The 20541-nt window shown below is 42.2% G+C and overlaps 3 protein-coding genes across 3 annotated transcripts; 1 reads left to right on the top strand and 2 right to left on the bottom strand.

Annotated features, from left to right (window-relative positions):
- Positions 1 to 1264: 1264 nt before the first annotated feature.
- Positions 1265 to 2866, bottom strand: LOC308374250 (UDP-glucuronosyltransferase 2B13-like; the record flags this gene model as incomplete). The annotated part of the gene is made up of 1 exon (XM_080849985.1): positions 1265 to 2866. The coding sequence occupies one exon, from the start codon at positions 2864 to 2866 to the stop codon at positions 1265 to 1267; it is 1602 nt and encodes a 533-aa protein (XP_080706111.1).
- Positions 2867 to 5100: 2234 nt separating this feature from the next.
- Positions 5101 to 11454, top strand: LOC308374466 (cytochrome P450 2M1-like; the record flags this gene model as incomplete). Its single annotated transcript, XM_080850247.1, has 5 exons — positions 5101 to 5175; positions 9638 to 9776; positions 10153 to 10340; positions 10728 to 10869; positions 11270 to 11454. 5 exons carry the CDS (start codon positions 5101 to 5103, stop codon positions 11452 to 11454), a joined length of 729 nt encoding a protein of 242 aa, XP_080706373.1.
- Positions 11455 to 12155: 701 nt separating this feature from the next.
- On the bottom strand, positions 12156 to 19551 carry map7a (microtubule-associated protein 7a; the record flags this gene model as incomplete). Its single annotated transcript, XM_080850097.1, has 15 exons — positions 12156 to 12377; positions 12662 to 12887; positions 13099 to 13149; positions 13571 to 13669; positions 14251 to 14440; positions 14605 to 14749; positions 14922 to 15199; positions 15853 to 15974; positions 16187 to 16338; positions 16754 to 16867; positions 17203 to 17305; positions 17520 to 17683; positions 18031 to 18102; positions 18305 to 18388; positions 19434 to 19551. 15 exons carry the CDS (start codon positions 19549 to 19551, stop codon positions 12367 to 12369), a joined length of 1929 nt encoding a protein of 642 aa, XP_080706223.1. The 3' UTR covers positions 12156 to 12366.
- Between the last annotated feature and the right edge of the window lie 990 nt (positions 19552 to 20541).

Here is a 20541-nt window from a genome sequence, read left to right as displayed (position 1 = left end):
TGTAGCTTGACGTGGTGAGTGGGCCTTGCTTTGAATAGTGTTAGTTAGCAGGTTTTTAAAACAAGTATATGCTTTGCAGTTTGTCTTGTTTATTTCCACAGGTCTACAGAATCCCCCTCCGGCTTTTTGGAAGCGATCAAATTTACACCATGGCCTGTCTCCTCACAAATTATCAGAATGGGCCTCTTGTAAAGTAGGTGCTTATTTGGGCTTTATTGTCAATATTTTTTTTTAAGTGTGCTGATATCTACCAAGGAGTTCATTTAATTTAATTTAATTTCCTTCATGTAATACATAGGACATACGTACATACATACATACACATACATACATACATACATACATACATACATACATACATACATACATACATACGTACATATCAAAACTAATCAGACAAGTAAATACAGTGAAAGACATAAAAAAAAGAAAAAGTCAACCTTCTCCTTAATGATGTTTGTTGTTTGATGATCACGGGTAATCCTCTGTATAAACATGTTCTATTGGGTGTTCACAACAAAGTCCTGGACTTGCCAAAAGTCATTGTTCAAGCTAAGGATAAGACACCCACACAGGATAAGACACCAACACAGTATTATTGGGCTATTTTTATTGCTCTCACCAATTCATGACCATTGTTTGGTAATGCTTTAAATATCACATATAGCTAAATGTAACACTGACATCACTAGATCAGGAAGATCCTGTAGTTCATGCTCTCAAATTTCATCCTTAACTTTCCTCTAAAATCAGCCACTGGGCAGATAAATCTAAATCCAAATGTAAAATCAGCTTTGAAATGAAAATGATTACAGGTAAGCTCCTGACCACATCTACAGTCATACTATGTTAATCTCTCTTAATTTTTCTTTTAAAGCATAGCCCTAGAAAATAAATTCAAGAGGAAAGCATAATCAGTAGGGCAAAGGAAAAAGCCGCAACCAAAATCACAACTACATCTACTGATGGGTAGAAGTACAGGACATCTACTGAGGGGTGTAGTCATAATTATGCAAATTGCAAGTGTTATTGTATCATGTGAAGTTGAGGAGAACTGGGCTGATTGTTTGTTCTGTCCTTGAGAATAGAGTGTTCTGGAACAGTGGTACTCCCTGTTCTTCTTGATCTCTGGAACTCTGTTAAATAGACACTACCTGTAAGATAATTAAACCGATTCTAACAGACTGCCTGCTGTTCACTCTGTGTGTTCCTGATCTTTCTGCAGGGCAAGATCTTTAACATATAACAATGCATTAGCATGAGGTTACTCAAGTTTTATTTTTCTACTCAAACAAATCCTGCGGCAAAAGACTATGATGCAGTAAACCACAATGTACATGAAGCTGAGTGTTACAGCAATTAAGAACAGTACTACATCCACTGAGTGGTAGGCATACCAGGGCATCCTGTAGGACTCTGTGCGCAGGTGAGCAGCACCTTTGTGTCTCATCACAAACTCAATCCAGTAGAGGGCTGTGTCCAGGGGCTTCATTGGCTGGTCCCTGTGCAGCCTGGAGAGCCTCTGCATGTTCTCTCTGTAGGACGGCTCATGGAGCACTTCCTGTAAGCCCTGGAGGAAGGAATTTTTATTGATGGCGGCGAGGGTAAAAATCTTCGCTCCTCCTCTCTCCTTCAGTCGAAACAAGTTGTCATACTGGTCAAAAAACAAAGGAGTTCCCACAACTGGAACGCCATGATAGATGGCCTCTTGAAGTCCATTGGTTCCACCATGGGCTACAAAGGCTCTGATTTTAGGGTGTCCTAGTAGGTCATTTTGGGGCATCCACTTTACTAGGAGGGTGTTGTTACCCAGTGTGGAGGGTCTTTCCCCAACATGCCTCCAAATGACTTTTTGAGGTAACTCAGCAAAAGCTGCTGCTATGTCCTCTGCAATGTTGCCTGAAATGGCACTCACTAACGTCCCTAAAGACATGAGGATGACTCCATGGTCTCCAGAGCTCTGTACAAAGTCCTCCAGGTCTTGAGGAAGGGGCTTTGCTGGCTTACACTGGAACCCACCTATGTAAACAATGTTAGGCATAGTGGGACGTGGAAACTCAAACACAAAGTCGACTCGCATCAGCCAAAGATCTGCTGCTTGCACAATCTGACTATAGTCTACTTCATGTTCAAAGTACTTATCAACGACTGCCTGGTATTGTGGGTGGATCAAGAACCTCAACCTATACTGCATAAGGAGGTAGAAAAGCAAATTTTTCACCCTTTGTAAGAAGGTCATTTTGTCAGACAGGCCAGATCCTGTAATTGGTATGTAAGATACCGGTGAAGGTGCGAGAGAAAAGTGGACTTCACTGCCGGTCAGCCATCGCGCATTGTGGACTAAGGGCAGCTTCAGGAAGTGAGCCAGGAGGATGCCATTGGCAGTTGTGGGGTCCGTGAGAACCAGGTCAAACTGACTCTCATTCAGATGCCGCATTAGCGCTCTGTCCTCAAACAGCGAGGCTGCCATGTGACAGTTGATGCCATGGTGTCTGTATATGGCCAAGTTAGACAGTAACTGAAAATTAATAAAATCAATGAAGAACCTACTTCCCCTCTCGATTTCCATCATTTGCACAAGGAACGACTTGAAAAATTCCTCATTGAACCCCTTGTCAACAGACACCGTGACTGAGTCGTAGTAGGGAGAGTCCGCTTTGATGTACCAGCTCTTGCTGGGCCGTACCACTGTGATGGAGTGTCCCTGGTTGTGTAGAGCCCTAATGAGGATGTCCATGTTCACCCAGTGGCTCCCTTCCATTGGGACCAACAGTATCTTCCCTCCATGGCAGGCAGGACAGGAAATCACAAGGAGACTCAGGAGGTAGATAGGTGATAGGATTGCAGGACGAAGCCAGGGTGCCATTCTGTCCTACAGTGAAAAGAGAAGGATGGAATGGAACACAAAAGAAAGAATTGTAAGTTATGAAATACAGGTATTGCATCATAAAATGTTATCATTTAATTATAAATATTAAAGGAATGAAAAGAAATAATAATAGAAAATACTGCCATTTTTGACAAAGGCATTACATTTGTCAGCAGTCTGTGTTATAATCACATATGTCTTGAGTTGGTGAGTAGCCTGCTCTTTCAGTGTATTACCTGGAGTAGCCTGATCTCTCAGTATATGGCCTGGGTTAGATGGGTAGCTTGGGTGGCCCAGAGTTGTGAGAAGGTTTAGGTTGCACTGCAGGTTGGGGCAAATCACATCATCCCGCACAGGTACAGGCTTATGGAGTAAGCCATCATTGGAACACATGGTGAAAACTATTTAATAAGTTCTCAAGGCCACATTGTGAGTGATAAGGGATTTCCACTCTGTGCACGTAGCTCTGGCTGTCTTACACTTCACACTGCCACGGTCACAATGTAACTAGTGTTTTCACACTCTTTTGTGCTCACCCACCCCCTTTAAACATCTTTTTCAAAACAAGGTCATCTGACTGTGGCAATGTATCAGTATCTGAACAAAATGTGCCCTAACACACCTTATTTCCTATTGATTAACCATCACTGGATTACACAAGTCAAACTACCAATATCTAAGAGAAGAATAAAGAATGCAGAGTCCTCCCTAAAACAAGACGGAGGGTGTCACACCAATTTTAAAATCACTGCACTGGTTACCTGTTAGTTTAAGAATATATTTCAAGATTATTTTACTAGTCTATCAATCACTCCATAGTCATGCAACTGAATATACTGTATGTCAGACATGCTCTGAGGGTACACACCCAGTAGATCCCCAAGCTCTTCTGGCACTGAACCCTTAACAGTTCCGAAAGCCAGGACAAAGAGACATGGAGAAGCAGCTTTTAGTTTCCAAGGAAACGAATCACAAAAGTGATCAAATGCTGATGATCCAATCAAGACCAAAACACGATTACAGCAGAAAAATATTAAATTGAAGATCAATAACATGTTGATCATACTTAATTTGGGCTAATGGCTAATGCATTACTGAAATCAATAACACTCACGGTGACCTTGAGTCTCATCTCCCCCTGACATTGTACTGATCTGACGGCAGAGGAATGCTTAAAAGGGGAACATTATACAGATTTTCTTTTCATACTATTTTACCCTTAGTAATTGTTCAAGTTCAAGTGCTTTATTTAACGTTGTGAAATGAAAAAAAAGTCACATAAGACCCTAGTTAGTGTGCACTAAAGACGTGATACATGAAAAGAAAATAGGATGATTGAGAAAAAAGACCTCCACTTACCTTTATTCTATGGGCAGCAAGGAATTTACCCAAGTTCAATATGGAGGTAAAGAAACTCCCAACTGCTCTACCAATGACCTGGTACCTGTGGTCTATTTGCCTCTGGTAGAATTAAATATAGGAGCTGATACAAGTATGCTGCAGATGGTTACTGATGAAGGTTCCGCACCATTAGTAGCCCCTCTGTGTCCAGTCTGGCTCTGCAGGTGAAACAGTAACCATACCAGGAATGTTTCACTATCTATCCGGTGCTACGGTTAAGGGTGTTTCGGTTCTTACTGTTGTTCGGTGGAAAATATGTGAATGAAACCTCTATACTGTAACCTGTGTGTGTTTTTTTTAACCATCAGTACAATCATGTGTAGAACATAAACAATCTGTATGTCCTCAAGAATATTCATGATTTTCATGAGCCTTTTTTTTTCCTACTGTGAGGCGTATTGTGTTGCCTTACTTGCTCTGTGAATCGGAGTAGCATACATTTAACTTTAGGGCCCATCAACACAGAGACTGGATTGCCTGAATAAGGAAAGAAATGTTGCCGAATCGGCTTAGCGTCTACACGAACCCGGCGGATTGGGTGACTGAATCCGCAAACTTTTGAATCGGGTCTCCAGAGTGGGTAGATTTGAACCTGCTGGTGAATCTGTGTTCGTGCGGATGCCCGATCCGCACACTTTATAACCCGATGACGTAATTGCCCCACGAGAACGCCCCATGCCCCGCCTCGGTTACCTTAGCCTTAAACCTTTTTAACCCTGCTGTGTCACCTCATAACAGCAACAGCATAAACTAAATCGATGTTGTTAAGAAGCTGGTTAGGAAAGGGATGACATTAACCTGGGTTATTGAATGTGTCGCGGCGCGCAAACATGACCTGGCCGCACGGCCCCCACCATGGAGGAATCAAGCACGTCGCACCGAATCCCCTGCAGTTCTGCCGTGAGGTGCCACTTATCAGCCAATAAAAAAAAAGAAATGGGCTACACAATAGCCGATCAGAAAAAAACTTATATTTTGTATCTGCTGTATTTGGGTAAGATTTAATCCAGCAACCAGTGAAAATAAAGCATCCTGGAATTGCTCGTGATTGATCTTCCGAAAGTTTCGTTCACCTGAGGAAACCACTGGTGCTCCGAGCATCAGTCTTCTACAAGGAGTAAGTGGTCTCCTGTTTTAATGTAACGACAAATTCACAATGGTTTGACACAAGCAATGACAACCTGACTGCAGTTCACTCTTTTTCCTTTCTTAACTTTTGCATTTCATGCAGTTATAAGATGAATTGTCTTCTAGAGTTTAGGGATTAGTTGGGTAGTTATGATTTTATTTAAGATCAACAAAGAGAGGCTGTCAATAGATAGTCTGATGTTACAAGGAAGTATCAGAGTTATTAAAGTCTTAGCTCTCCCAATAGTTTACCTCCCATTTTCTAATGTCTCAATGATTGAGCCTGGCCATCATTGAGGAGCAGCGTCCCCTTGGCAACTTGCCACTTTTTTGGGTTCTCATTTCTTCCTCCTTCTGCAAATAATGACAGATGCCACAGCTGTATGTGCAGGTTGTGTAATGCTTCCTCAAAGTGTTCTTGGTAATGCTCAAACTCGCAAAATGGCAGATTTACGACGTTTGTATGCCTTTGTCTGTGATTTGACTAATACAAGTATGCAAACTTTGCAAAAATTAAATAAATATAGGTTTGTTTTGCTCAATAACCTTGTATTATGTCTTCTTGTCCTGTCTTACTTACACCCCCAAATCACAGTCTTCTAAAACAAAATGCTTTCAGTTATTTTTGTCTTTTTCCACAGGTCTACAGACATAAAGACATTACACACAATGCCACAATGAATGACCTCAGCATCAGAGATGTCTCACCTCATGACTGGCACCTATCTTCCTGCATAGTTACTGAGATAAAGAGAACACAAAGTGACACGTCTAGGGGTGGGGTGGTATAACGTGACTGAAAGCACTTCTGCAAGAATTTGATTGAGCCCTTTCTTTGTTCCAGCACACTATGTTCTCACAACCCCCCCCCCCCACCCCTTCTTAATATTTCACATGTTTTGCACTAGAACATTTTCCATTCACATTTTTTCCAGCAAACGTACCATCCTTTTATTTAGTTCTGTGGAACACAATGTTCCTGGCTCAGGTTAAAACATTAGTTTTGATGTTTCCACAAATGAGCATACTGGTGTTCTATCTGCCGCCAAGAGAACTCCTGTGCCCATCAAGGTGTGCTGGATGTGACAAGGTACTTAGGCAGTAAGGGACATCAGGCCAAACAGCAGGCACTGAAGTCAACCAACACAGTCAAAAACGTTTACTTGCCATTGACTGCAGAGATGAGTGTACAAGAGGTCAAGGTACATTTAAATTCATAAGGTTGACTGCAATGTACAAGAATACAATTTTTCCCAATTAATACATTTAATTATATGACTATGCATGGGGGAGGCGTACGACAGGGACGGGTGCCGGTGGAATGCGCAATGGTGGCAGGTCGGGGGACCGGGGGGATATGTCACTCTTGCCTGTCTTCAAAACTTGAGAGCCCTGCTATACACTTTTCACTGCTAAGCTAGCAACACCTTTGCACATGGGCCAGGGGTCAAAGCAGAGAATTGAAAATGTGCTAGTTCTTTAAAGATGCCAGAAGCCCTAGCTTTGGAAAGGCTGAACTCTTCCACGATGCAGCTGTGTGACACAAAGTATTATGCAGAGGATCAGTTCTGTTTCATTTATGTACAATTTTCCTTAATGCATTTGTGATTATTTTAAAGCAGCTCTACAACAATATACAGATGTCACACAAACAGTGTAGAATTGCTATTACCCCCTGGCGTGTACGACCTTCACCTTTAATTCTGTGACAGTTTGCTCACCATTTCATTAAGTGTGTGTAGTATGCATTAAGTGTTATAAGCCTGCCGAGAAAACGTTGACAGCTAACGCTGAGGAGTCTGGGATCTCGGATGATGAAAAGCTTTGTGTCATCTGTATGGAGCCATTTGGCAGCAGCCCTAAGCCATAGGAAGTGTGGGTAAAATGTGCCCTTTGCTGTGTCTGGACACACCAAGCCTGCACTCCAGGCTTGCCAACACACACACACACACACACACACACACACACACACCACACACACTAACAATGTGTTTTATTTGACCTACATATTCTTTAAACAGGTACATTGTGGTATAATGTTCATTAAGCATGCATACCAAGTTTGTTGTAGTAGAGTAATTCACACACACACACACACACACACACACACACACACACACACACACACACACACACACACATACACACACACCTTCACACACACACACACACACACCAGCCTGGAAAAATCAGGCAGAGATTCGACTGAAGCACCTGGATGCCATCTTCACTCCTCAAGACTACATAGAGGCCTTTATGATTAAAATGATACAGGTAAAGTGCTGGCCTTTGATAAAGGTCAAATGTGTCCCCAAAATGTTCATAGACGAGGAAGGGCATTTTTTTTAAAGAATAATGTTTTCCTGTCTGTTGGATTAGGTATTATATATCATATAATGATAGGGCTAACAATTATTCAAAAGCAAAGAGATCACCCACTCACTCTGAAATAGAGTGTGTTTAGTGGTGTTGACACTTAAGGACATTTTTTTCTTTTGTCGCAAGTTGCAAAGAAAAGCCTGAAAAACAATATCCAGTCCTCAAGGACTTCGAGCTTTGTTGCTGATATTTTACAGGTTTGACTTGAAATTGTACCTAGTAAGAAATTATGAAACATCACACAAGTCAGTTTGCCAGAAACAGGCCAAGATTAAAGGACTGAAAGATGACTTACAGTTTTTCACTGTTGCTAAAACCCGTTTTTCAAAACAGTAACATCTTTCTCAAAACTGCACACAGAAAATTGAAAACCTCACACACAAAATGCTAAACCTGACACTCCCTTTGCAAGATGACTCTTTGCTATCAAATCTCTTAACTGTTCACAAAATGGAACTCGTGTTTTCATTTGGTACACACAGCCATATTTTCAAAACACACACACATACATTCATTTAGTACACACAACTAAGCATTAGCTGCACACTACCAAGCATTTACAGCACACAGAAGTGCAAAATTGAAAACACAATCATCGAAACACACCATATGAATGACAATGACAATGACTCATTGAGCCCTTTCTCCTTTTGTAAAATGTATCAGTGTAGGCCTACATTTTTCATAGTCAAACATAAAACAGCAATACCGTTGTTCTCACAAACCATATTTACAATTTTAGTCTCCTGTTCCACCAGATTGTATTGACATAAAATTGTATACAAAATGCTTATAGTTTTTCTCAATTGCTTACACACATTTTTTGAAAGCATGCCTCGTTCTCAAAACTCTAAACACAAATTCCAAAGCAACTAACTGAAAATGCAAAACCCTTTATATCTCCTGGAAAATGGTACTTTGCTTTCAAAAAATATTGAAAGTGTGTTTTCTTCCTCCACAGTGTGGTTCTCTTTCAGTCCTGCAAAATACAAATACTGTGAGCACACTACGTATATTATATTGATATGCAGTATTACAGTACACAAGGCAAACAGATTTCGTACTTGTTCTCCATCCTGAAGGTTCTAATGAAAAACCATGAAAACATGGTCTACCACAGCGGCCCAAATCTCATTAGAGATGACCATTCTCCTTCTTCTTTCTCCTGATCCTCCTCCTTCTTCACCTTGTCCTCATTCTGTTCCTCCTCCTTGTCCTCCTCTTCCTTCTCTCTGTCCTCCTACTCCTCCTCCTTCTTGTCCTCCTCTTCTTCCTCCTCTCACTCTTACCCCTCTCCTTCTCTGGTTGTGGATCTTTTCAAAGTTTTCAATAGTTTATCCAACAAAACAGAGGCTCAAGACACTTTAATGGTGCAGTCCTCACTGCAAATTGGTCAAAAGACCTGAAAGTTTAGAGATTTGACTATTTGTGGTTTGCAGGTTGATGCTTTGAGATTTTACTTGAAAATTGTGTGCAACAACAGAACTTTGTGTACACTGTTTTGACAACAACGTGATGTGTAATTGACATCAGTGTGTTCACAAGGAAAATCGGACTCTAATGTAGATAAGGGAATCTTAAGTATCTCCCACTTGGGGCGAGCGATTGATACATGACGTGAAGGTTGTGCAGATTGTGCCGAATTTTAGCTTTATACTTTTTAACAATAGTGAAAAACTGTAAGGTCGCTCTTTCAAAAAAAGAAAAACCCTGGAGCAGAGATGTTGCTCTGCAACTTACTGTACATAAACCTGTGGTTGGAGAACCTCTCCACTAGAGGGCCTCACTTTCTAACCTGACCAACAAGGACTGCAGAGTAAACTCCACTGATGTGAGACCACATGTGGCTGTTTATTTCAGAAGAAGGACGTCCCAAATTGTGAGTTTCACTATGACAACCTGGTGACTAATGTGTGGAACCTGTTCTCAGCTGGGACAGAGACAACCTCAACCATGAGACAGGCGTTACTGATGATGATAAAGCACCCGGATATTCAAGGTCTGCACCAAAAAAAACTGATATGGTTCATGTTGTTTCCTAACTGTGGAAAAAAGGGGATGGTTTTTGACATTTATTCTTACACCATGACATAGATCTGCTATGAAAATCTATTTAGTTTAATTTTTCAAAAAAAGACTTATATAGCTGCAATATAGCTGTAGAAATAATAAGCGTGAACTACTTAACATATAAAAAACACAATGTTACTTCAGTAAGTGATGGTACTGACCTATTTATTGCTGAAGTTATCATCAATAGAAACATGTTTTTTCACTGGCTTTCCCAGAATGTGTCTAAAAGGAGATTGATGAGGTGCAGCTGAACTGTGCGTTCCTAGGATAAATAATTATGAACATGTTTGCAATCTTTTAAGCATGTGTCCATAAGGAGATCGATGACGTGATTGGCCAGGAGAGAAGCCCCTCCATGGATGACAGGTCTAAGATGCCCTACACGGACGCTGTAATTCATGAGGTACAGCGAAACATGGACCTCACCCAAACCGCTGTGCCTCACAAGGTGAAGGTCAACATTGAATTCAAGAAATACTTCATCCCAAAGGTGAGTCAATCAATACTAGAAAATGATAACTTTACATGTGAAAACTTTAAAATGATAAGTGCGTTAGTTAGGATACCTGATGTTAGAATGTGTACGTTGAAAAGCTTGAGATGCTGTTGTGAAAGAGAATTAAATAAAAAAATCATATTCAAAAATGTTTTCTAGTGTAGGTGAAGCCCTGTTGTTTTGTAGAAAATCCAAGCAAGTCTTGCAGCTAACCCTTATAATCATCAATCTTTATCTTAAGCAATAATGCTCACTCAGTCTCCCACTCTTTAAAACACTTTCAGATCTTTAGGAGACTGACAGGATTGTGCTCTGTAAAAATTACATGTCCATTGTATGAATTCCATTTCCAATTTTCTCGTTTGTCTTTTCCTCCTTCAGGACACTATGGTTCTCCCTCTGCTCTCTTCTGTTCTCATTGACCCTAAACTGTGGAAGAACCCAGAACGTTTTGACCCTGAAAACTTCTTAGATGAGGAGGGACGATTTAAGAAGAACGATGCCTTCGTGGTTTTTGGAACAGGTATGTCAGTAGATACACTCTGAACTACCTGACATGGTTAAGCTTTTGAGGGAAAGGTCAGTTACATTCACAACTCATGTCACATATTCATGTATTCATGTCACAAATGAGGTTTGACTATTATTTTGAGTATACAGTATACCAGTTATGCGAATGAGTTTTCTTAATTACATTTGAAATACAGCATCAGTGTCATTGTTTAATAACCACACCTTGAGCGCTTAAGCTTATTATCATGAATTACACGTATTATCACACATGTAAGTTTATGATTTCATTTTTACTACCACTTGTAGTCACAGAGTGGGAAGATTACTACAATGACACTTTTACTCCTAATCATAACCATTGAATGAATCATGTCCACCCATCAACCCTGTGCTGGTTTCTTGCCTGGCAGGGAAGCAAGCCTGTCTGGGAGAGGGTCTGGCCCGGATGGAGCTCTTCCTGTTCTTCACCACTCTTCTCCAGCACTTCACCTTTGTGGGCACAAAGCCTCCAGAGGAGATCGACACCACCCCCAGCTCCTGCAGCTTTGGCAATATGTCTCGCCGCTACGACTGCTACGCCAAACCCAGGGCATAGATAAGAACTGCACCATGGAGATGGACACACTGCAGGTGTAGTTACACTAAGTTTCAAAACAGTACACCGTGTTGGAATATAAATATTTGTTTTAATATTGGAGTGATTCTTTTTCTAAAAATTAATGCTTGCTTGTAATATAATTCACAGAGAAGGAATCATAATGCTTTTTATTATTATTACTTTGGTAATTATTATTTTTAATTAAATGTTGGAATCATACACTGAACGATAGACAGCTTTTCATTTTTAAGGAGTTTTTATTGTGTTTCATAAAATATATTTCCATAACAGCATACATACCTTGTCATCATCATAATATCAATATCATTACACTGGTTTATTTATTGCATAAACTAAACTCACGGCACATGTAGTTGGGAAGGTATCTCAGTGTTTGCTAAAGGGACTGCCAAGAAAATTCCTACTTATCAAGTACAACAGTCAGTGACATAGAAACTATTTGGTGATAGACTGGGGAGATTTCACACTGGGAACTGAGATGAATTAGCAGCAACACGTGATAGGAGTCTCACCTAAAGGGAGTGAGATTATGGATAAAGCTTAAGCCAGCACTGAAGAAGAAGATAACTGAAATTTCTAGTTCTGATAAGGCAGAATTAGCAGCATTGCAACAGTTTCAAGCATATAATAGAATTATAATAAAATGTGAAATATAAAAAGGACATCTTATAGCAGTCTATCATCTAGGCCTCTACGTTAAAGATTGTGATTGGCAGTTATGTCCACCAAGATGGTCTTAAGCCGACCAGAAGGTCTGTCAAGTGATATAGGGGAAATATCTCTTAAGTGCTTTCTTCAAGTGCAGGGCTTACAAATATCTGCATCAGCCTTGGTGGAATAAAATGTGAAAGTATCGCTTAGACCTCTTCTAGTCCAGGTGTATCGTGCTCAGATGACCTCTGTTGAAAGGAGGGGACAAAGACATTAACTCCAAGAAAAAGAAGAAAGAAGTTTAACACCGCAACTGACAGAGACAGAAAATGGGACAATTAATCTTTAATGCCTGACATGGCGAATTAGTCAGAGAGAACATATTTCATAATATAATTTTTTTTTTGACTTGTGGTCCAGTTCTTTGACCCTGGAAGTGAGCTTCACAGAGATAGCAAAGCACCATTAAATTAAGGTAAATACTGTAGTAGTTCATTGAGCGAGTTTGCTGGAGAATGTGAGTGAAACTCACCCGCTCTCTGCTGAGACTGTATGTGGTCCAGACCTGTGAGGGTGCGCAAGGAACGCCGTTCTTTGAAGGTCACAGACGGAACCACGTCCTCCCTCTGATCTAGGTCCAGTTTGTTGGCCTGGCTCGGGCCGGACCGTGGGATTACGTCCTCTCTGAGCTTCCCCATGGGCTCTGTGTTCTCTTTAGGCTGCGGTTCTGTCACAGTACTGCTGGCTGGTGCGGGTTTCTATGCAGTGCAGAACAGTTTGAGGAATTGCATCTGGAACACCTGCTGATGCACTATTTGTCTTATGCAACATTCGCAACCCTAAACTGACACTTTACGAAATAATAAAGGACACTTCCCAGAGCCTTGTGTTCTGAGAAGGCATTGTAAAATGGAATGGAATATAAATGCCTTGATCTTTTTCATGCAGACTTCCTTGAAATGCCTTTACCCTCTCAGTAGAGTCTGCCTTCCTTGTTCTCTTCATGATCTCCTCCAGACGCTGAGGAAAAAAATAAAGAAAGGAGGTTTACTTTAAAAAGTATCCACCCTGATAGTTTTTGAACTATTTAAAACAAATGCTATTGATAAACTGATCATTTAAGTGACAAGGTCTTGTTTACTTGTTTGATTACTAAAATATTGCAACAAACAATAAATATGCATTATTTTAATGTCTCGTAGTATTCCGTTTTATTCAAGTCCTATTAGTGGAATATTACAGGGAATGAAGAATACTAGGGCCTCTAATACCCTTTGCTGTCATGCCCCATGTCTTGAATGAACTGAGAGTAAGGGCTCTACTTCTTGTCCTGATTTTAGAATCCTTACCCTGAGGAAAAGTCTCTTACAAGGATGATTAAGTATGTATATCCACTGAACCCTTCCCTCTGCCTCCCCTGTAAGCCCATATATGGTCGTACCTTCTTCCTCTCCTGACGCTGTTCCTCTTCCTTCTGGAAATGCTTTTCTCGTTGTTGCCTCAGCTCCAGCTCCTTATGGCGAGCCTCCTCTTCCTCCCTCTGAGACAAAATCAAGAAAGGATAGCCTCACTGTATGCTTTCCCCTCTCTCTTTCTGTGTAAGTGTGTGTGTGTGTATGTTCATGTGTGTGTCTGTGTGTGTGTGTGTGTGTGTGTGTGTGTGTGTGTGTGTGTGTGTGTGTGTGTGTGTGTGTGTACGTGTCTGTATGTATCAGTGCTACTTTGACACTGCACTTTTACAATGAACAAGATTAAAGCATGACATGTATAATGTCTGAGATGAAATCATGCATTGAAACCAAAACTATGACTTGATGGACAGCTTTGTTTAACATTTGGGCAAAACACTGCAATAAGGATGAATTAACAATCACTACCAAATGTATTAATTAATACGAAGTTGCATGTTAAGTGTTACATGCTTAATGTTTTTTAAGTAAGTGGATTACACTTTGGATTTAGAATTTCTATTTGATTAGTTGTATAATCCGTTATAAGTTAAAAAACATTTTAGAGCAACAATTCACAAAGCTTTATCATGTGAAAAATTATGTTTGAAACAGGTTTAAACATTTCACCCTTAAAGTAGGTCTGACTGGTTTTGCTTTGTCATTTACGCACTTGTCTCTTCAGCCTGCGGGTGTTTTCCTCCTCAATCTGTTTTTGCTCTTCCTCCCTCCTTTTCTTGTCCTCCATCTGTTTCTGCTCCTCCTCCTCCCTCTTTCTCTCCTCCTCCAATCGCTGGTGTGCTTCAGCCTCCAGACGGGCATTCTCCTCTGCCTGCCTTCGTGCCAACTCCTCCAGTGCCTGCCTATGGGCACAAACACAAAATCACCCACAAATACACACACAGAGCGATGCCATTTTTGATTCAATCAAAAGCTAAACCAAGATTGTCTCAACTTAAGATGCCAGTACATCGCTGTCTTATCTCAAGCCTCTTCCTTTGACTATCCATCCCTTGCTCCTGCTCACCTCTCAAACCCTTCCCTCCTCTTCTCCTCCCTCTGTTGGCGGGCCTGTCTGCGCTTCTCTGCTAGCATCCGAGAGGCCTCCTCTGGGTCAGTAGTGCCCGCTGAGGACCTGCTGCAGCTGGACGAGGATGCTGGAGGAGGCTGGGCTGGAAGAGGATAAGAGAGACTACATTAAACTAAAAATAAAACAACATTCCTATTTTTGGGGGCAAGATTCATGTTTTTGAGGCAAGATTTTTGGAGCAAGATAAGCACAGGCAGAAAATTAGACAAGACAGCTTTTACTAGACAGACAAAAATTCCATGACCAAAATGTACCGTTTTCAATATCAATATTGAGTTGGACTGCGGCTGCTGGACACAGATTTGGGGTAGGCAGTGGCGTGTCTAAGTTGCCTTCCTCCATCCGCTGAGGGCCTCCATCGACAGTCATCCCATCCGTGTGGCTCTGGACATCCGTGGCTCCACCAACAGTTACCCCATTCTGTGATGGCGTGTTGCAGTAGGGTCCAGGTTCAGGCTCCTCCTCTGGAAGTGGTGGAAGAAACCCCTCCAGCTGTGGCGCAGGGCGCCGGCTCACCGCTCGGAAAACAGGCCTACCAATCAATACACAGGCACACCAATCAATACAAAGGCACACCAATCCACACATTATTGTATTATTTTTTGTATAATATATATATGCATATTTATTTTAATTTTAATTTATTTCAATGTATTAACTCTTCATTGCACCCTCGGCAGCATTGTAAATAAAGGGGGGTCATTCCTCAATGTGTTTTCTGGGGCTTAAATAAATCAATCAATCAGTCAATCATTAGAGAGAGAGAGTCTTTTCTGTGTCAGAAGTGGAGGCATATATTCTCTTTCTGTCATGAAACACCAAACAGGTCACCTGGATGACGCTGGAATAAAACATATCATCCGAGCTAATAAAATAATAATAATAATTCATTTCATTTGTAGTGCACTCTACATTCAAACAGAATCTCAGAGTGCTACATAGTTAGAAACAGCTCATAACAAAAGCATAGTTTAAAGAATAATACGTTTTTTAAAAAGTAGGAAACGCCTTTCTGAATAAAAAGGTTTTTAGGCCAGTCTTAAAACAGTCTAGTGTCTGTGTTGCCCTTGAGAGCTGATGTTTTATGTGCCATGGTCAAAGGAATAAGACCCAGCGGGTATAACAAAGGTTTGGTTGTATTTATGTTTGTCCTCGTATATGATCTGAACCGAGTGATGTTTATACCTCTCAGGAGGGGGGTCTGGAGGTGGGCTGGGTCTCACTTTCTCAGGGACAGCCTTCATCGGACTCTTCTGATTCTTCTGGGAAATTCTCTTCTCAGCTGTACTCACTGATTTCTGTTTATACTGTCAGAGAAAGCATTTCATGGCACGACGAGAGATACTAAGGTGAGTAGAGAGAGGATTTAAAGCGGCTGCACAGCAATGTCTTAATCAGCCGAACAAAGCAACCTCAGAGAGAGAGAGTGAGAGAGAGTGAGAGAGAGAGAGAGAGAGAGAGAGAGAGAGAGAAGAGAGAGACAGAGAGAGAGATAGAGAGAGAGAGGGGATATGCTCACCTGTTCTGCCTTTGTGGTTTTATGACGGGTGAGACCGAGGTTGGATTTAACTTCTGGTGTCTTGGAGCGTACGGTGACATTAGACGCCACCTTGTGGGCAGAGCTGGAACGCACCTGGTGGCATGAGGCTGAACGACGACAACAATGAAAGACTGAATGTTTTCATTGTTGGGCAGATGTGTATGCACAAATGGGTGTGTATCAGTTCATTTAGAAGTAAAGGAGTGTTGTAGGTGTTTGTGAGTTCATGAGAGAAGGCAGTGTGTTTACATTGTGGGGTGTACATGCGTGTTGTTGGGAGTTAGAGAACAGGATGAAGTTGCAGATGAAATGAAGATGAAGAACAATGAAAGGAAAAAGCAGGGAGAGAGAGAACAGCCCTCTGTTAGAAATAAGCCAGCTATGAGCTGCTGTTTATCATCTGCACTCTGCACAGTTGGTAGCTGTATCAGAATAACTCCTGTACACAATGGTCGGGTAGTGGGATGGAGGGGAAACTGAGGGCTTAACCGAGGAGAGACAGGTGGCACAAGGACGACTAACGGGCATAAGGGGCGTGACTGGTACCTGCATCTGCTTCAGGCGCCCCCACACTCCTGCTGCGCGCCAGCTGGGCAATGGTGGGGGTCTGCAGGCGCCTGACCAGGTCCTTCTCCCACTCAGTCAGGCGGTAGCGGGAAGCTAACACAGAGATCAGCATGCACAGAGCAGAGCAGAGCAGAGCAGAGCACAGACCCATTAGCCCAGAGCGCTCACCCACAGAGTCAGTGTTAGGAGCAGAAGGGGGAAAGGGAAAGAAACTGTATCATTTATTTTATCAGTTTGGTTTAGTCAGAGATAGCAAAGACCTGCAGGGTCAGGGTTAGTTGAGGTGAATGACAAAATGTGCGTGTATGTGTTTGTGTACAATGAGGATGTGTGTGGTGTGTGTGTGTATGAATGAGAGTGTATCAACACGGAAACCCAGCACCACTGTGCTAATGTGTGTATTCGTGTCCCATTGGTCCTGTTTTTACCCTTGTTGGTATTGGCCTTCGCTCGTCTGGAGAGCTGGCTGAGCCTTTGTTTGGCATTCTGACTTCTCTCCATGGTCCTCATCATTACCTGTTCAAAGCGCTCCTGCATGGACAGGGGACACCAACCACAGTCAAATCACCTGTCGCCTTTCAAACTGCCATTTACATCCAAAGTACTTCATATTGGAGGATAGTGCAGTGTCCTCTTCACTCCATTCATCCAGCCATTCACCTCATCTGTCTATCCAACAAAGGCTCTGCTAACACCCACATCCTTCCTGAGGAGGACAAACCCCAAAGGATCTCTGACTTTTCACCTTCTCCTTGTTAAGCCTCTGCCTCCTCTTCTCCTCCACAGCCACCCTCCTCCTCTCCTCCTTACTCCTCTGCTCCTCCAGCTTTCGCCGGCGCTCCTCCAGGTGCTTCTCGTAGTGGCGTTTGGCACGCTCTTCCTTGGCCAGCCAGCCCAGCTCGCGTGAGGCTGAAGAGATAGATAGATAGATTCAACTTTTTTTATTTTCATTGCACAGAGTACAAGTACTGAGACAACGAAATGCAGTTTAGCATCCAACCAGAAGTGCAAAATAGCAATAAAAGTGCAGAGTATGTGCAAATGTAATGGGAATAAGTGAATAAATACGATATGTACAGAAAGAGTTAGAATATGACACAGAATTGTAATATAAACAGAATTGGGACTAGCAGCAATTGAGGTAGAAGAAATGAGTTGGAACAAATGAATGGCCCTCAAAGCCCCATCATGCTTTAGGTGTTTAGGTGCAGAACTAAAGGCTGGCCCCTTGGACTCTGAATTTTGTGTCGTCTTACCGAGCACCTTCTGCTGCTGCTCTCGACGCTCTCGGGCCAGACGCAGCCTCTCGTCGACCTTCAGACCATGCTCTACAAAGAGAGGTGGAAGAGAGTTCACAGTCACCCATTTCTCAGCTATGTGCAACATGATTTGCTTCATTAAACAAATCATGTCAAGTAATAGACTGGTATATCTTTCTACAGGGAAGCATTGCATTAGGCCAGTTTCTTATGGTTTGATTCAATGGTGCAAGTGATGTATGAGTGACTGACAAATAAAAGTCTTTTATACCTGATGTGTCTCTGGTCTTGGTTTGAATGTGTGGTTGTCCAACTCTCTTTTTTGCTGGATTTGGCTTTGGATCCATCCCAGATCCTGAAATGTGTGAAGGTCTTTATGCATTTTCACAAAGGAACTTACATAAACAAATAAATGAATAAACAACCCTGACTTTAATAGCTGTTTAGGCACACTGCCTCTATATGGACCTCAATGGGTTGTATTGAGATGCTAGAGTAATTTATTCTGCATTCAATTTCAGGACAATAACAATAAGCATATTATTACCTTTAAGGTGTTACCCTTAATGTGTGATTCATGTGAAAAACAACTAATGCTGTATAGATAACACAACAATGCAAACAGCATTTGCCAAAAGTCCTGCATATAATGACATTTGTTTCCCTAAATGTGGACAAACAAATTAAATCCAATAAACCTATCCATCTATTAATAATTAACATCAATCAACCAGTCCCCTCGTTCAAATCATAACACAAGATTTCCACAACACGCGGAACTGCTCTGCCATTAATTCCTGGAAAAGCAGCCCACAACTAACAACCCTATCTTGAACCACAAAGCAGCAGACACACTCCAAACCCAGCTTGTGACCCATGCTGATGCATCCCTCTTATTTACAGACCCCCCAGGGGGTGAGAGAACAGAGAGGGCACTTGTGTCCTCAAACCTTTGCAGCAAAGAACAGCCTGCCCAGCGCCTGACTGCTGTCCTCATTGAGATCACAATCAAATGGCAAACAAACAACATGAGAAGGAGTATCCATCAACAGCGTCACACGTTCAGGCAACACCTTTGTTCATGGCAACTTAGTCAAGTAACTAATTTCTCAGGCACAAAATGGTGGGGCCATTAAGGTAAGATGAGACATTTCCTCCAACAGTGTCCCCACTACTCATAATATCACTATAGCAATCAGTTTTTGGTAAATGCGATATATAGACATTCCCGAGCACTATCTGCTGTCAACAATAGAGGGGACATCCCTGTAGGGAATTAAGTGCCAAATATGTCATCTGATGCGGGACCTCAGGGGGAGAGGCTTTGTCAGTTGTGGTCATAGAGGCTACAGCACCAAACCAGCAGAAATAATACATAAAACAGCCGCAAGGCCACTCACCTCTCCTCCTGTCTTTTTCAGGAATCCCCTCTTCTATCTCATCCTTTATGATGGACAGATCAGGGGAGCAAACACTCCGCTTCATTGGTGCTGGCAGGCTGGCACAGGACGCTGGCATGGTGGAATGCACGATGCCCGTGCCTCTTTAGTGACGGTACTCCTCAGCTCTGCGTATAGTGGGACGAAAGCACAGAATCCTCCCGGGTTAAATTGGTGGCGACAGCCCCGTTTTCTATGCCACTGCCACTGCCGTTGCTACTGCTACTGCTGCTGATGCTGATGCTGCTTTGCTCTTCTTCCGCTTCAGCTAACAGCTCATCTGCACATCTCAGAATGAGAGCAAGAGAGAAGGAGCAGGGAAAAAAAAGAGAAAGAAATCCCCTTCAGGGAGAGAAAGAAAAATCAGAGAGCAGCTGACTCTTTCAGCTCCGGTTCAGCTACATCACAAACAATGCCGAAGAGAGAGTCAGAGAGAGAGAGAGGGAGAGAGAGAGTCAGAGAGAGAGAGAGAGAGAGAGAGAGAGAGAGAGGAGAGAGAGAGAGAGAGAGAGAGAGAGGGAAATAGATGAAAATTGAAGGGGCAAACAAGAGATAAAGACTGAGAAAGAGAGAGCAGGCTGGAGGAAGAGGAGATCAGATTGGGAATGCCAGGGTAGGCTTAGAGATTTAGTACTCCTTCTTAGCTGCATTTAATCAGGTCTGTAAGAACAGACAGAGCCCCTTTTTTGGGGTTAGGGGCTTGGACACCCAGCTTGAGCGCAGTGGAGGTGGATCTCCTTATCCCACATGATCAAGCCTGCAGCAGCAGAGTTCAGCCTCAGAGCCTACAGCTACAGGGGCTGTTCTTCCTGGGTCACGTGGTAGCTCTGCCTCCCTCTCACGTGTACTGTCACACAAAAACATAACACCGCATATGCACACACACACACTCACACTCAGTCATGCACACAGACAGAATATCACACGCATAGGGACATACACACATATACGCAGACACGCACATGCGCACCCGCACACAGGCACATTCATGAATGTATAAACACATACACACACACACACACACACGCACATAGAGCAACTCACATTCTCATGCACACACACACACACA

This window comes from Sprattus sprattus (assembly GCF_963457725.1).
Source record: "Sprattus sprattus genome assembly, chromosome: 13".
NCBI classification, from domain to species: Eukaryota; Metazoa; Chordata; class Actinopteri; order Clupeiformes; family Clupeidae; genus Sprattus; species Sprattus sprattus.
The sequence above is the reverse complement of the archived record's forward strand: the minus strand, read 5'-3'. Positions and strand labels throughout refer to the sequence as shown.